Consider the following 15376-nt stretch of genomic DNA (forward strand, 5'->3'; position numbering starts at 1 on the left):
TTCCTCTTCCTCCTCTTTTTTCCGAAGATTCCATGCATTGTTAGGTTGGTTGGTCTGTGTGTGTGTCTCCCCCTATTCTACAATCCACCCCCTTACTGTTATGTAAATCAGTCAATTCAAACTCTCTCTTTTATTTCCTTTATTTTATTTGTTTGGGGGAAGGGACTTCTCTTTTTTGTCTGTCTGTTCAGGCTTTTGTTTTGAACAATCATCAAAACCATTTTCACAAGCTGGGGATCTCAGAGCCAAGCTACAAGTGACGCCTTACACAGGTCAGACACTTGTCAGCTTCCCTCAAGTTTTGATGGGAAATGTAGGCATCCTGGTTTTACAGCTTGGCTCTCCATTACAGCTGCAAGACCAGGATGCCTACATTTCCCATCAAAACTTGAGGGAAGCTGACAAGTGTCCAACCTGTGTCAGGCGTCACTTGTAGCTTGGCTCTCCGTTTAAAAGGGGGGGCAGGGTGGAAGAAGGGCATTTTGTTTAAAAGCAGCAAAGGGGTTGGGGCTCAAAGCAAAGTGGCTGTAAAAAAATTCTCACAATGCCTTGCTTGGTTCTGCAGTTCTTACCTCCCCTAAATAGACTGAGCAGACACTTGTAAATAATGCAGAACATGCAGACAAGTGGAGGAACAGCTACACATTCAAATTAAACCGTACAAAAACTCGTGGAGGATGTCACTTGTAGACAGGCCCTCGGACAAACACAGGGGGGAGCTCGTCCATGAGTTTTTCTTTTCTTGGCTCACGCAGCCAACAGGAAATCTTCAGCACAAAGATCGCTCCGAATTATAGATTGTCAGGGCTGCTACGCCTAACAGACTTGACACAGTATGGTGCCCAGAGATCTTTACACTGCTCCAACTTATTTTTTAAAAAATGTCAGTCTCTAGCCCTTGTGTTTGCAGAATTATAAGGAGAAATGTGGAGACGGTACCTTCCCCCTTATAGCTCCACAACCAAAAATGCTAGAAACTTTTTAGAAAGGAACACTGAGAACTAGTACATTGTTGCAATAGATTGTTCTAATGTGATCGCAGTGTAACAATTCAAATACTACCAATCAAAGCTAATAGCCCTCTGGGGAGGGAGCTGCTGTAGAGACTGAGAATGAGGAAACAAGAACTGATATGGGCAGAGCCACAAAAATTGCACATCTTCCCATTTACAGTGTCCAGAGGCACTTTGACTGCAATCTTTCCTAACAGATTGTTCCAAAACAGGATTGCAGAAGATCACAGCTGGATGGGGTGGAGGGACACAGAAACTGGATGAGGACTGCAGTAATGAAGCCAAGGCAGAGCATAACATCAGGGTGGACTGAGCCCTGGATGACATCTAGATTTGCCTTTACAAGAATCTTGGCAACCAGCAGGAGTCCACCAGTGGGCAGAGATCTAGTTCTGTTCCTCCCTCTTCCATAATTTACATCAACCAGAGATTAATCTAGTACTGTTGCACCAATCCAAAACAAAGCTACTTTCTGTTTTAGACGCTGATTAGAACTTTCAGTTTTACTTTGTTGTTAACGTACAGAGGAATGCCGTTTTAGATTCAGTTGGCTGCCGGGGACAGAGAGAAGACAGAGGCTGTCTGAAGGGGCAGTGAGAAAAACTGGCCAAGTCAAGAATTCCCCCCACACTGAGAAAAGAAGGTAGCTACATTCGTTCATGTCGCTTGTCCTTTGGAAGAAGGAAATATCTGTAGCACTGCAAGAAAAAAGGAAGATATTTCGTAGAAGGAGGGCAGGAAGTAAAATTCCTTACAAATGTATCATGATGGGTAGCCTTGTTAGTCTGTCTGTAGCAGTAGAAAAGACCAAGGGTCCAGTAGCACCTATAAGACGAACATCACAGCTCGCGTCTTCAGATAACTGAAGAAGTGAGCTGTGACTCATAAAAGTTCATACCCTACCACAAATTTTATTACTCTTATAGGTGCTACTGGACTCTTGCTCTTTTCTACTGACAAATTGATGTGTGCTTGTGTGTGTGTGTGTGTGTGGGGTTGTTGCCTGTAAAATGGGGGGGGGAATTCTTGAATATTTCTAAATGCTTCATGTGCTAAATACATGTTTATGTTGCACCTATAATTCAATATGCCGTCTGTGGCAGGGTTCATGTTCTTCCCTGATTTTTGTAACACAGTTGTAATATTGATCTGCAGTGGCTTGTGATCATGTGCTGATAGTATTGCTTGTTGAGTGCTTCTACACACCCCACATCAGCAGAGTATTTGGTGTACTGGAAATCCAGGCTCAAATGTTTCCTCCGCTGTGTTTTGTCCAGATACCAGCGGAAGTTGGAGGAGACTTAAAAAGCTCTGCACTCCAAATAAGCTTTGGACCACTACATATTATATACCTCCCATTCAGAGGACTGGGCCCTACCAGATAATATACACTGCCACCAAGCCCAAACTTTGCTTCTGGCACCAAGAGGTTCTGTTTGGCTGGCCTCCAAGAAGTTTCCATTGGGAAGAAGATCTAAATATGGAGTTGGAACAGCTGCTAGCCCTCTGCACCCCAAAATACCTCCAAAGTGCTTAGTTCTCATGGCCCCTTCTTACATGCTTAGGGTAATACTGATGCCACCTCAGGGTCAGATAGCAATTTCCCCCAGGCCAGTTTGGCTAGGGATCCTGACAGTGTTTTATCATCTTCTGGACATGAAGCTGGGGTCACTGGGGGTGTGGGTAGTTGTGAAATTCCTGAATTGTGCGAGGGGTTGGACTAGATGACCCTAGAGGTCCCTTCCAACCCTATGATTCTATATATTATACACTTCCATGTTCAGGAGACCTACAATGTTTCCTGGTCCAAAGCCCTGTCCTTATGCTTACTGCTTCAAAGTGGGGGTGCTCCCAGGATTAATACAGCTTCAGAAACTGATTTGAAGTTATACCCCCAAATAATCTTTGTGCAATCCAGATGCAAACATTCCCTTGTTCTTGGTGTAAACTTTAGACCAGCAAATCCATCCTCAAAATATTAAAGTTATTTATTGTACTCTGGAAAGTTATTTATTTATTTATTATTTTGTGGGCCACCTTTCAACCCAGCCAGGGCACCGAAAGCAGGGCCATGGAAAATGACCTTACCAGTCAGGAAACAAAACAAAACAGCCCGGAAACAAATGGGGGGCAAGTGCAGACGGGCCAAAACTGAAGCACGACGGTCCCTATGGCTTACTCCAGTCAAAATCCTGTCTGCAGCATTCTGTACCAGTTGAAATTCCCAAGCTGTCCTTAAAAAAAAAAGTTCTTGCATTGTGACCAAAACTTACATGTGTATTTTTATACAAATGTAACACACAATGTTGACATTTGAACTGGGTTTGAGTTCCCTGATCTTCTCTTTCCTTCTCTTTGTCAGAGCCTAGACTGCTGACTGAGGCAGTAGCACCACAGCTGCTAACTAATGTCTACTTTGGTTCTTAGAGGTTTGATACCTAGCTATTTTCAGTGTGGAAGTCACCTTAACGGGGTTCCACGGGGTGCAGTCTCATCCCTCGATATTATTCCACCTATCTATAAAGTCTTTATCAGCCATCATCCCACACTGCCTCCAGATGAAAAGAAGGGTCCTTTAAAATTTAAAGGGACCACATGCTGTTGATCAGCTGGGGTATGCTGAAGGTTGACCTGGCTTCAGAGGTTAGTTCTCCCACTCATAGGAAATAATGTCTCCAAGATTTCTTATGGGTAGATTTCTTTTCTCTGGCAGCTATAGAAAATAATGATCCCATTCTTTCCTTAGGGCAGTAGCCTCACTACATGTTACTTCTTTTATATGTTCTCCACCTTGGGGATTGGCTTCTTTAAAATAAAAACAAGCATGCAAACGGGCTCACTCTCCTTCCCTGCACTGTTTTTACACGGGGAAAAAGTTTGGGCCCGCTTTTTTTTATTTTAAGAAGCCAATCCCCAAGATGTGGTATGTCTGCACAGAGCATGAGTTGGCTTTGTGAAGAACTTGTAAAAGAAGTAAAGTGTAGAGTGACTGTTAGCCTCAAAGGCCAGGTCTATCTTGCCCACTCCCAGCTGTTTTGTTTGTTTAAATATTTAACCATTTATACCCTCCCTTTTCATATAGTTCAAGACTGTTCACAAAATGATTAAAAATGTTTCCAAATTAAACACAAGTTAAAATCTCTCCCTCCTCTGCCCTTCAAACCCCCTCAGAAGCCCAGGAAAATCTTGCAGCAACCCCTGCAGATTTCAAAGCAGGAGGGTCCCCTACCCTCTTCAGGGAGCCCATTCAAGAGAGCGGGGCCATGATAGAGAAGGCCCAGCCTCTAGCCAGTGCCATATAGGCCATCCTAAGTGGAAGGCTAGGAAACAAATGGGTGCCTAAAGAATGTAGCTGACATATGAAAGGAGGGACACGTGGAAGGAGGTGGTACTTCCAATATGTGGGTCCCAGTCATGAAGGGTTTTAAAGGCCATGACCAGCACCTTGAATTAAAGTTGGGAACAACAGCAGCCAATAGAGCTATTTCAAAATGGAAAGCAGATGTTCCCCACAGCTAGCCCTGATAGTTGGGCTGCTGCATTCTGGACCAGTTCTAAGTTTCCTGGTTGTCTTCAAGGGCAGCCCCATGTAGTGCACATTGCAGTAATCCAACCACGAGGTGACAGAAGCATCAATCAGTGTGACCAACAGAGTGAAGATAGCAAGAGAGTTGGTGCACCAGGTGCAACTGTTAAAAGGTGCTCCCAGCCACCAGGCCAATCTGCTTTTAGAACGGCAAGGCAGGATTCCTGAGTACTGTTAAGTGCTTGACCTGCTCTGAGAAAGCCAACTTCATTCCCTCTAGGACAAGTGGATCCAGTCCTTCTAAATCAGCCCTCTCAACCAGCATTAGCTCTGTCTTGTCTGGATTCATTTTCAGCTTGTTCTTCCTTAGCCATCTGACCAAAGCCTCAAAGCACCACTTCAGAACCAAGAAAGATGCAACTAGAGACTTGGATAATGAAACATGCAGAAGATAGATAAAGGGTTGGAAAACTGTTGCAAGTCAAATAAAGGGGGGAGGAAAGGGAGGGGGTTAGAAATAGATATTAATTAAGGGGGAATGTTTGTATTTTATGATTAAATAATCTAATCCAATAAAAAAAATGTTTTTTAAAAAAAGATAATGGAACGTGCAGCAAATTGGTGGCACCCACCCCCAGGGCGCCAGAGGGTCTCATTCAGCGGCCTCATATATATCTTATATACTAATAGCCAAGTAACCCTGATCTGAGGATACTTAATTATGGAAATTGGAGCCATGAACCTACAAGACAGATCTTACACCTCTGAAAAATGCCACAAGTTTGCATAAAAATCTGAAATCTAAAAAATACATTTAAAAAAAAAACAAATGATAAAAAGAGCACCTGTAGCTTTAACCAGATGCCCTCAGTGGCTGTTGCTAGACAATAGTTTAGCTGGTGGAAGGAGAGGTGACAGGTGACAGACAAAAGTGAGTGGGAAGGAGAGAAGGAAGCAGGGAAAGGGGGAGAGAGACTAGGGAAAGAGGACATGGGGCGGGAGGCGAACATGAGATGCTCCCAGCAAATCCTTGAGGGTCCCCCAGTTGTATAGATATAAGAGCACAGAATAGACCCCCGTGGCACTCCACAAGACAAATTCCACTCAGGGCCAAGCTACAAGTGACGAATGACACTTGAACGGCAAATGTATTTCTCCCTGTTCACTTGCCCTCCACTTAATTCACTTGCTGTTCAAGTGTCATTTGTCACTTGTAGTTTGGCCCTCAGTTGATTCTGCACCTCCATTGGAGACTTTGACTGATTCCGCTCACGTTGGATAATGCACTTTCAATGCATTTTATCAATCGTTTGAGGTGGATTTTTTGTTCAGTACACAAAAAAATTCATTCCAAATGATCTATAAAGAGGATTGGAAGTGCATTATCCAACATGTGCGGAATCACTCTCTGTGTCTGGTCAGATAGAAAAGAATGAAACCACTGAAGGTCTACATCTTTAACACCAACTCTGCATTCATGTGTGTGAATGAGAATGAAGGAGTCAACCATATCAAAGGCCACTGAAAGATCTAGCGGTATGAACAGGGAAGATGACCAACTTTTAACAGAGATTGTCCATCTGTGCAAGTAAAGCCAGCTTAGCACCAAACCAGACTGAAATGAGTCATGGGCAGATGTGTCATCCCAGAAGCCCTGGAACTGCTTTGCCACATGCTCTTCCCTAGAATAAAGTAAGGACTGGCCTATAATTGGCCATCCCATTCCTAGACAATAGAGGGGTTTTTTTGAGCAGAGGTCTAATAACTGCTTCCCTCAGAGGTTTATGGACAGCCTCCCCCCACCAATCAGGGAGGAGTTGATGATTTTCACTAATGGCTCCAATACCTCTTCCCAGCAAGATTTTAAAAGCCAGAATGGGTACAGGTCCAGAGCACAAGTGGCAGCCTTAATACTCCCAAGGACCTTGTTAGCATCCAAAGGCAGAATCAATCTGAATTTGAAACTGTCTATAACAAAAGAACCAACTTCTGGCACTTCAGGGATTGGATCGGTGCTCAACTTGGCCTCCAAGCTGGAGTGGATGAGAGATTTTGTCAGCAACGAGTCTTACAAAAACACTATAGCTTGAGGCCATATTTTCATCACTGGCAGAGTTGGGTTTGGGCGTTACCAAGTTACGAACCATTTTAAACCATTGAGCGGGATGAGATTCTGCTGACACAATTGTGGCAGAGGAGAAAGTCTTCATCCCTATGATCACCGCCACCTTATAGGCCTGCAGATGAATCTGTCTGATTTATCTTGAGTTTTCCACCAGCATTGCTCTAGTCGTCTTCCAGTCCGCTTCATATCACCCAGCTCCCGGCTAAATTAAAGACCTGGGGGGGCTCACAGAACATGGAAAAGGATACCAAGAGGCGGGAGGTGGGAGGAGAACTGTGGCAGTTTGAGAACTATTGAAGTACAATAAAATGCAGAGGGGGGTGACTTTACCGGGGGGGGGGAGAAGAGGTAAAAGTGAATTTCTAAGCAGTTATGTTATCAGATTGATATATATAGAATAATAATTAGAATATTGATAGAAAATAATTAATTATAAGTGTTAATTATAAGGATTGATTAACCAATAATATTTTCTTTCTGATTCTGTATAACGTACCAAACTGAATATGTTTATTTGAAGGTATATATGAGTCAAATTGATTGATATCATATAAAGATTTAGGATTGAAGGGGAATAGAAATATTAATGTAAACAAATATAACCAAAATAGAGAGAAGAAGATAGAATGAATAACATATAGAGTATAAGTTAAATTGGCTGGTTTATATGGATGTAGGGTTTACATGGTTCATGATATAGAAATATCTGAAAATGGAATTATGAAAAAGGGGATAAATTGTTTATCCATTGTGGAAAAAGGGACTCATAGTCAGGGTACAGAGTATTAAAAAAATAGCTAAAGAAGTATTGCTTAGAATAAAGGGAGAATATATATTTGTTAGATAGAGGAATATATAAAGAGTAAGGGAAAAGGGATAAAGGGTTGGAAAACTGTTGGAAGTCAACAAAAAGGGGGGGGAAAGGGAGGGGGTTAGAAAGTGGGAAATGGGGAAATTGACTGTAATGTATAAACATTTGATTCTAACCCAATAAAAATTTTTCAAAAAAAAAAAAAAAAGGATACCAAGAGGCAACTCTGTTTATGGCCCCAACCAGACCATCATTTCATGCAGCTACCAGGGCCTCCAAGAGATATCAGGGAGGCTCTGAAAATCCCCCAGAGCTGCCTGTTCAGCTGTACATGGTCTTCCCATAGAAAATAATGTCCCTTTAAAATTGCAAGGGTGTGGGCTCTGCCAGGTTAATTTTTCTCTTCCTTCCTTCCTGCTCCTGCTGCCTGGCTGGGGGTAGGGGGTGGGGGTGGGGAGACTATAGGACAAAAATAATAGTCCCAAAATTACAGAAGCAACAATAAAAAGTGACCAAAAGGGAATCCCAAAATCAGTAAGGACGTTCCCCAAAATTTGGGACAATGCTTCCCAAATCCTTCCTAAAATGCGCATTTAATATGAAATGTTTTGACGCACTAACCCCTAATTGCTAGCTTGCTTTCCTAAAGAATCTCATCCTATTTTGTGGTACTTTCCCCTCCGCATTGATCCACTGTATAGAATATCTATCGTTACATGTTTGTATCTCCCTTGCTGTTTTCAGGTTGGACTTAGCAGATTTAAACTATGGCCAAGGCAGATGATATAATTGAGATGCCAGCTCTGGGCCGCCCATTCCAGTTGGGGATGCTGTATGACTGCCGCAGCGATAGACTGATCCCAGGTAACCCTCTTTTCTGGAAATCCCAGTGCAAAAAGTTGTGTTTACCTGTATTCCACCTCTCCTCCAAGGGAGTTCTGAGCCAGTCTTAATGGGAGAAATTTGGTTGGTTTTACAGATAGACTTGCATTAGACACATTCTTATGCAAATCAAGGAGCCAGGGATAAGTGAGCCAGATAGAAGCCAGAGGAGCACCATGGTTAGAATGTCACTCTAGGACTAAGGAGAATAGAGCTGTTCATGGATTTTTCAAGATGACAACTGGCCTTTTACACTCTCTCTCATTATAACGTGTATCACAAGTTAGCTGTGGGGATTAAAAGGGAGGGCAAAAGAACACCCATGTATGCCGCTCTAGCCTCCTTAGAGGAAAAGTGGAATAAAAATGTAATAGATGTGAGGGCCCTAATGTCTAAAATTCCTGGAAACACATCTCAACCTTTATTTTGATGGAGTGAAATAAATTTTACACTACTTGTTTTCCATATGACACAATGCACAAGGGATTTATTTTTAAATGTTTGGCTGATCACTTTTGGAATGATTTATAGTAACAAAACTGAAATATGTCTTTTTTTAATGACCACTTGTGTTCCTATCCTACACTAGCTATCACTTTATGGGATCCGGATATTCTGAGGAACAACATAGATATAAATCCACAACGAAAAACTGAATTTCATATCATTGCATCGGACTCTGTTGACGACAAGACTTCTGCCCTCAATGTGTCTGCTTCACTCAAGGCCAGTTTCCTAGGAGGACTCGTTGAAGTAGCTGGCTCTGCGGCCTACTTAAATGACACCAAGAAGTCAATGCAGCACGAAAGGATAACCCTTCACTACTCAACTACTACTGAATTTAAACAGCTAACAATGAACCATTTGGGGAGTCAGAAAATAGAGCATTCCAGTGTTTTTGACCAGGGTACAGCCACTCATGTGGTCACAGCTGTGTTATATGGGGCCCAGGCATTCTTTGTATTTGATCATGAGGCCTGCAGATCTGAGACTAAACAAGAAGTAAAAGGACAGCTCCAGGTTATGATTAAGAAAATTCCAAAGGTTTCGGTAGAAGGTGAAGGAGCTCTTAAATTGGATACGGTGGAGAAAGAAATCAGTGACAAGCTTTCCTTCAAGTTCCATGGAGATTTCTCTCTTGAGAACAATCCAGCTAATTTTCAAGATGCCATGAAAATGTATGCCAGTCTGCCAAAGATGCTGGGGAAGAATGGGGAGAACGCCGTGGCCGTAAGAGTCTGGTTGTACCCACTAATCAAGCTGAATTCCAAAGCAGCACAGATAATGCATGAGATCAGATATGACATAATCTGTGATGTTCAAAATGCTTTGGAGTATTTCACTGAAACAGACATACGATGTAATGATCTGGTAGAGGATACCACTGCTAACCTTTTCCCAGAGATTAAAGAAAAATTCCTGCGGCTCCAGAATCTAAGCAAGCAATATAAACAGACTTTCCAGAAACAGCTAATACACATTTTGCCTGCTATCCGTGGAGGGGATCAAAAAGAAGAGGTGCTGATAGACATCTTAATGCGCAAAAACCAATCATCTTTCAACAAACAGACCATCAATCAGTTTCTGAAACAAAAGGAACGCGAGATAAATTTTCTGAAGTCTTGTCTTGCTATCCTAAAAGAGCTGGAAATAGCCTCCTCTGAGAATAAATTAGACGAGATACGGCTCAACACCGCAAATGACTTTGTTGTCGCATTTGTGTTCACCTCACTGCATGACAAAGAGGTGTATTTGTCCGATTTAGAACACTGCCTTCAGAAAGCAGGCGACACTCTAGAGTCTACGTCTGTCCCTTCCTCTCCAGGGAAGCAAAACTCCAAGCTGTGGTTTGAGGATATGGAGAGAATCCAAAAGATACGTCAAGCTGCCAAGTCCATTTCAGATTTTGCCCATGTCAATAAAGAAAATGGCAAAATCAAGTTCATTGTGTCTTCAGTCCATGACAGGGACAATCCAGGAGCTTCCATTTATCTCTATGATGATGGTCTCTTGGTCAATACCAGCTTGGAGTTGCCGGCCAAACCTCTCTCTCCTCTCCTTGGTGATGTTGGACAGACTAGTGTGCAGCTGACATTTAAACCAGAAGCCTATGGGAGAGCTGCAATATCTGGGTATCAAGTGGAGTACAGGATTGTGGGAGAGGACAACTGGATTAAGAAGAATACAGAGGAAAGCGTGGAGACATGTGTAGTGCAAGAACTGCGACCCAACACCAAGTACCATTTCCGATATGCTGCTGTGACTAAGTTTGGGTTCAGTAAGAGCAGCGATGAGATCACTGTAGAGACACTTTCCACCAACAACCCCCCTGAGACCCCAAAAGGTAACTGGCGAACAAGGGACCACAGGTTTATTGTGTGCATTTGGGAAATTTTGAGAAAGGGCAGTAGATACCATGAAGGGGTAGCAGATTCTTTGTGTGTGTGTGTGTGCACACCGAACTGCAAGTGACTGGCACATAGTACAGGAGATGGTGCATAATGCAACAGTGCAAGATGTAAGTTATTAAGCACCAGAAACAGAGCCCATTGTGCAAATAAATACAAGGGCTCTAGAAAGCTAGGGCTGGGGGTGTGGGCGTGGGCGTGGGAAGGGCTGGCAGGTGGGGGGCAAGGGGGGGTCTGGGGAGGGACTCAGAGACAAGGGGGTCTGGGGAGGGATGGCAGGTAGAGGGGCAAGGGGGGGTCTGGGGAGGGACTCAGATACAAGGGGGGTCTGGGGAGGGATGGCAGGTAGAGGGGCAAGGGGGGGTCTGGGGAAGGCTCAGAGGCAAGGGGGGTCTGGGGAGGGATGGCAGGTAGAGGGGCAAGGGGGGTCTGGGGAGGGACTCAGAGACAGGGGGGTCTGGCAGGTGGGAGGTGGAGCCTGGGAGGGCAGGCAGGCGGGCCTCACAGGGCAGCGGGCCCATCGCTCTCGCCCGCTGCCCTCTGACCTCCGCCGGAGCCGAGCTGCGCCGCTTTGGGTAGAGACGGGGCGACGGGGCAGGGGTGAAGCGCTTGCTGCCCTGTCAGGCCCGCCGAAGCCGGGTGCGCCGCTCTCCGCGGAGCCTGGGCGAGGGGGCGGGAGCGACACACCCTCCGCCCTGCGAGGCCCACCAGAGCCAGGGATGCGGCCGGAAGAGCGATCCCACCCGCCCAGGCTCCACATCCCGCCTCTACACGGCAGCGAGCGCTTCGAAATCGCCCCGTCTCTGCCAACGCGGCTCGGCTCGGCTCTGGCGGTGGTCAGAGGGTGGCAGGCCGCTTTTTCCCCGCCGCGGCTCCCCCGGGGCTTGCCCCCGCGCCACCCTTCCCCCACCCCGCCTCATCGCCCTCCTCTTCCTTGGCTGCAAAGCTGCCACCCCTCCGTTGGCAGCGGCTGGGCCGACTCTTCCTGCCCTCTGCTGCTAACGGCGCCCTTCGGAGGCATCAATCCATGGCGCCCTTTTATTCTGGTGTGCCCCGCACGTGCACACCCGCATAAATGTGCATCGTCGGAAAGACGCTCAGGGAATTATATAGTAGGATTATTTGTGCAAATCATTTGTGGGCAATTGAATAAGCTTGATTAACATAATGAAGTCTGTCTTGCTTATACCTAACAGAACGTGAATTGAGGATTCTCCTCGTTGGCAAAACAGGAGCTGGGAAGAGCGCAACAGGAAACAGCATCCTGGGAAAAGATGTATTCCAATCATTCACCTCACCTGCCTCAATAACAAAAGAGTGTCAAAAATATGAAGCCACTGTAGATGGGAGGGGAATCTCAGTAGTCGATACGCCTGGCTTCTTTGATACAAGCAACACCGAAGTTTTCACAAGGAAAGATGTTGAAAAAAGTGTCCAGCTACTGTCACCAGGACCCCATGCTATCCTTTTCGTTATTAAGATAGGCAAGTTCACAAAGGAAGAGAAAGATACCATTAAGTTAGTAAGAAAGCTCTTCAGGAATGAAGGGAAATATTTCCTGATTCTTTTATTCACTTGGAGAGATGAATTAGATGCTTCTGGCCAAACTCTAAAAGTTTTCATAGAAAATGCAGATAGAGACATTAGAGATCTGGTCGATATGTGCGGAAGCCGGTATGTGGCTTTCAACAACAAAGCCAAAGGAAAAGAAAAGGCTGATCAGATTGCAGAACTGCTAGAAATGATTGATTCCTTGGTGACACTGAACAAAACAAAACCATGTTATACTCAAGAACTGTTCGACAGAGACGCTCCACCATATTGTTCTATATTGTAGGATAAGGGGCAAATGTTTTGGAACTGAGGGAGGAAATTTTCCAATGTGAAGGACCTGGATACAGTAGTTGATTGAGCTATAGAAATATGTTTATATTTCAATGACCTCCTATTTGCAAGTGGTAAGCAAGATTAATGGAATCAAGCCCCACCAGTTTGCAAGACAAAGGCACCTCCTTGCCTGGCACATGATATGCAATCACTGACCATTAATACAATCTTGATGTTGTGCTCTGTGACAACTTAGGATCCCCGATTCAAACCTTCCCATTGTTCCCAAAATTACTGCCAAGGGAATGGCTCAGAGTCATACCTTCAGTTTACCCCTGGCATTCTGAAAGGACTTTCTATTCTGAACTCTGGCTAGTTTGACTTGTTTCCTCAACCGGACATTTTGCTAAAAGATTTTCTGTGTGGTTTTCTAGTGTGTTTTTTAAAAAAAATCAGAATTACTTATGATTGGTCTTGCAGGTTCACCTGATGATTCTTTGATAAGTTTAATAAGAGTTTAACAGTAAATTGGATCGTTTTAGGTGTACAAATGGTTTTAGAATGGTTTCTGTGAAGGCCTAACCAGGGCCGTTTCCAGACGGCTCTCTGCTGCTCGTAACAAGCTGGAAGATGGCGAAAAAAACACGGAAGATTGCGTTTTCTCGTGCGAGATTTGCGCAACGTCACATGATGGCTTGTTACAAGCAGCGGGGAGCCGTCTGGAAATGGCCCAGCTTTGGGGAGGAACCCGCTGCCTTTACTCCTCTCACAGAATCACAGAGTTCTATTAACCTGGTTCAAGTACAAGAAATTTATAGAAGAAAAGAAACCACCTTGGATTATACCAGCTGAAGTAGTCAACCCAAATTTGGAGTATCAGGGAAAAGAATGGCTTACCCTCAAAGAATTAACAATATTAGAAAATGATGAGTTGAAACTTATGCAAAATGAGGATTTGCCATTCAAATACGGTTGGTTACAATACAGGCAAATAAAGGACTTATTTGACTCAGAGCAAAGGAAGGTAGGTTTTAGAACCAAAAACTCAGAATTGGAAGAGATATTACTGGGAGAGAACACTAAGGTAATATCCAAAATGTATAAATTGTTATTGAAGTGGTATACAGAAGATGAAACCGTTAAGGTTCAAATGGTAAAGTGGGCTATAAATTGTAACAAGGAAATAGCCATGGAAGCATGGGAACAATTATGGAAAAATACCTTAAAAATATCATCTTGTACCAGTATTAAAGAGAATGGATATAAAATGATGGTACTTAACACCAAAAAAATTAGCCATAGCTAACAAACAGTTGTCAAACAAATGTTGGAAATGTAAGGAGCATGAAGGTTCTCTATTTCATATGTGGTGGACTTGCCAAAAGGCTAGAGACTTCTGGTCTAAAATATGTGCTGAAATGTCTTTGATATTACAATACAATGTTGCTAAAAATCCTGAAATATGATTATCTTTACATTTAGAAGAGGTTAATAGAAATGACAAGACATTGTTATATTATATGTTAGTAGCAGCAAGAATTTTATATGCTCAATATTGGAAAAAAGAAGAAATACCGAATGTTGAAGAATGGACAAGAAAACTGTTGTACATGGCCGAAATGGACAAAATAACAAGAAATTTGAATGAGCAAGATCCAGATACTTTTTTGGAAGATTGGAAGAAACTTAAGAAATACTTAGAAAAGAAATGCGATGTTAAAGGACAATTGTGGTCTTTGGAGGGATTTTAAATTTTATTTAAAAGGACTTTAACGAAAGAAAAATATATCAAGATCTTTACCAGAGTAAGAGTAATAGCGATACAGTGTAATAATAATATCTATGAATAAACGGGGGTTTCGAGTGTTGTTGGAAGTCAACCAAGAAAAGGGGGGAGGGGGTATATATCTAAATAGAAGGGTTAATTTGGATAAGTTTAATGTATTAATCAATTAATCAATTATTGTATATTGCCTCATCCAATAAAAACTTTTAAAAAAAAAGAATCACAGAGTTGGAAGGGGCCAAGCATACCTTCTAGTCCAATCCCCTGCCCAGTGCAGGATCAGCCTAAAGCATCCCTGACAAATATTCATCCAGCCTCTTGAAAACTGTCATCGAAGGGGAGCTCACCACCTCCCTAGGCAGCTGATTCCACCTTTGAACTACTCTGACCGTGAAAATGTTTCTCCTAATATCTAGCTGGTACCTTTCTGCATGTAATTGAAGCCCGTTGCTTCGGGTCCTATCCTCTGCTGCCAACTGGAACAGCTCCTTGCCCTGCTCCAAATGACAGCCTGTTATGATCTTCACTTTCTTTAGGGTGGATTTTGCTTTAATCTTTCCCTTCACACCCTCTGGGTAGTTAGCTGCCACCAGGAATATTAAATTCCAATATTTTTATTTAAGTTTTCCCTTTGGTAACATGTTTTAAGCGTCAGGCTCCTTCGTGGTTCTATGTGGTCCTGAGGATAGGAATGGGAAATAACTCTGGGATATAACAAAAGTTTATTTTTTTAAGAAGCGTATTGGTTACATAAAAGTAGTTCTTAGTTCTTCTAGTTGCTTCATCCAAACTCATTCACACAGATCTCTTGTAAGGCTTCACACACAGTTAGCCTCTTTCTCTAGGCTCTATATTTCCCTCACAGAGAACTCCTCAGACAGCACACAGCTAGCCTGTTTTCTTTTCACTCTCAATTCTTTCTCTCTCAGGCGCACACACAGTTTGCCTGCTTCAAATAGAATTAATATATAGTCTCACAGACACACTCAGTTCAGGCT

At 43.4% G+C, this 15376-nt stretch overlaps 1 protein-coding gene across 1 annotated transcript; it reads left to right on the top strand.

The window, feature by feature from the left end:
* The first annotated feature begins 1568 nt into the window (after window positions 1-1568).
* On the top strand, window positions 1569-14462 carry LOC129328675 (stonustoxin subunit beta-like). Its single transcript, XM_054977898.1, has 4 exons — window positions 1569-1656; window positions 8220-8339; window positions 8947-10701; window positions 11962-14462. The coding sequence occupies exons 2-4, from the start codon at window positions 8243-8245 to the stop codon at window positions 12600-12602; spliced, it is 2493 nt and encodes an 830-aa protein (XP_054833873.1). The 5' UTR covers window positions 1569-1656; window positions 8220-8242; the 3' UTR covers window positions 12603-14462.
* Window positions 14463-15376: the final 914 nt, after the last annotated feature.

The sequence above is a fragment of the Eublepharis macularius genome, chromosome 4, assembly GCF_028583425.1.
Source record: "Eublepharis macularius isolate TG4126 chromosome 4, MPM_Emac_v1.0, whole genome shotgun sequence".
Lineage (NCBI taxonomy): Eukaryota > Metazoa > Chordata > Lepidosauria > Squamata > Eublepharidae > Eublepharis > Eublepharis macularius.

Coding starts and splice junctions, on each gene's coding strand:
- LOC129328675 (XM_054977898.1), top strand. CDS start 8,243: ATGGCCAAGGCAGATGATATAATTGAGATGCCAGCTCTGGGCCGCCCA. Junction 8,340..8,946: donor CAGCGATAGACTGATCCCAG/GTAACCCTCTTT, acceptor ATCCTACACTAG/CTATCACTTTATGGGATCCG. Junction 10,702..11,961: donor CCCCCCTGAGACCCCAAAAG/GTAACTGGCGAA, acceptor TATACCTAACAG/AACGTGAATTGAGGATTCTC.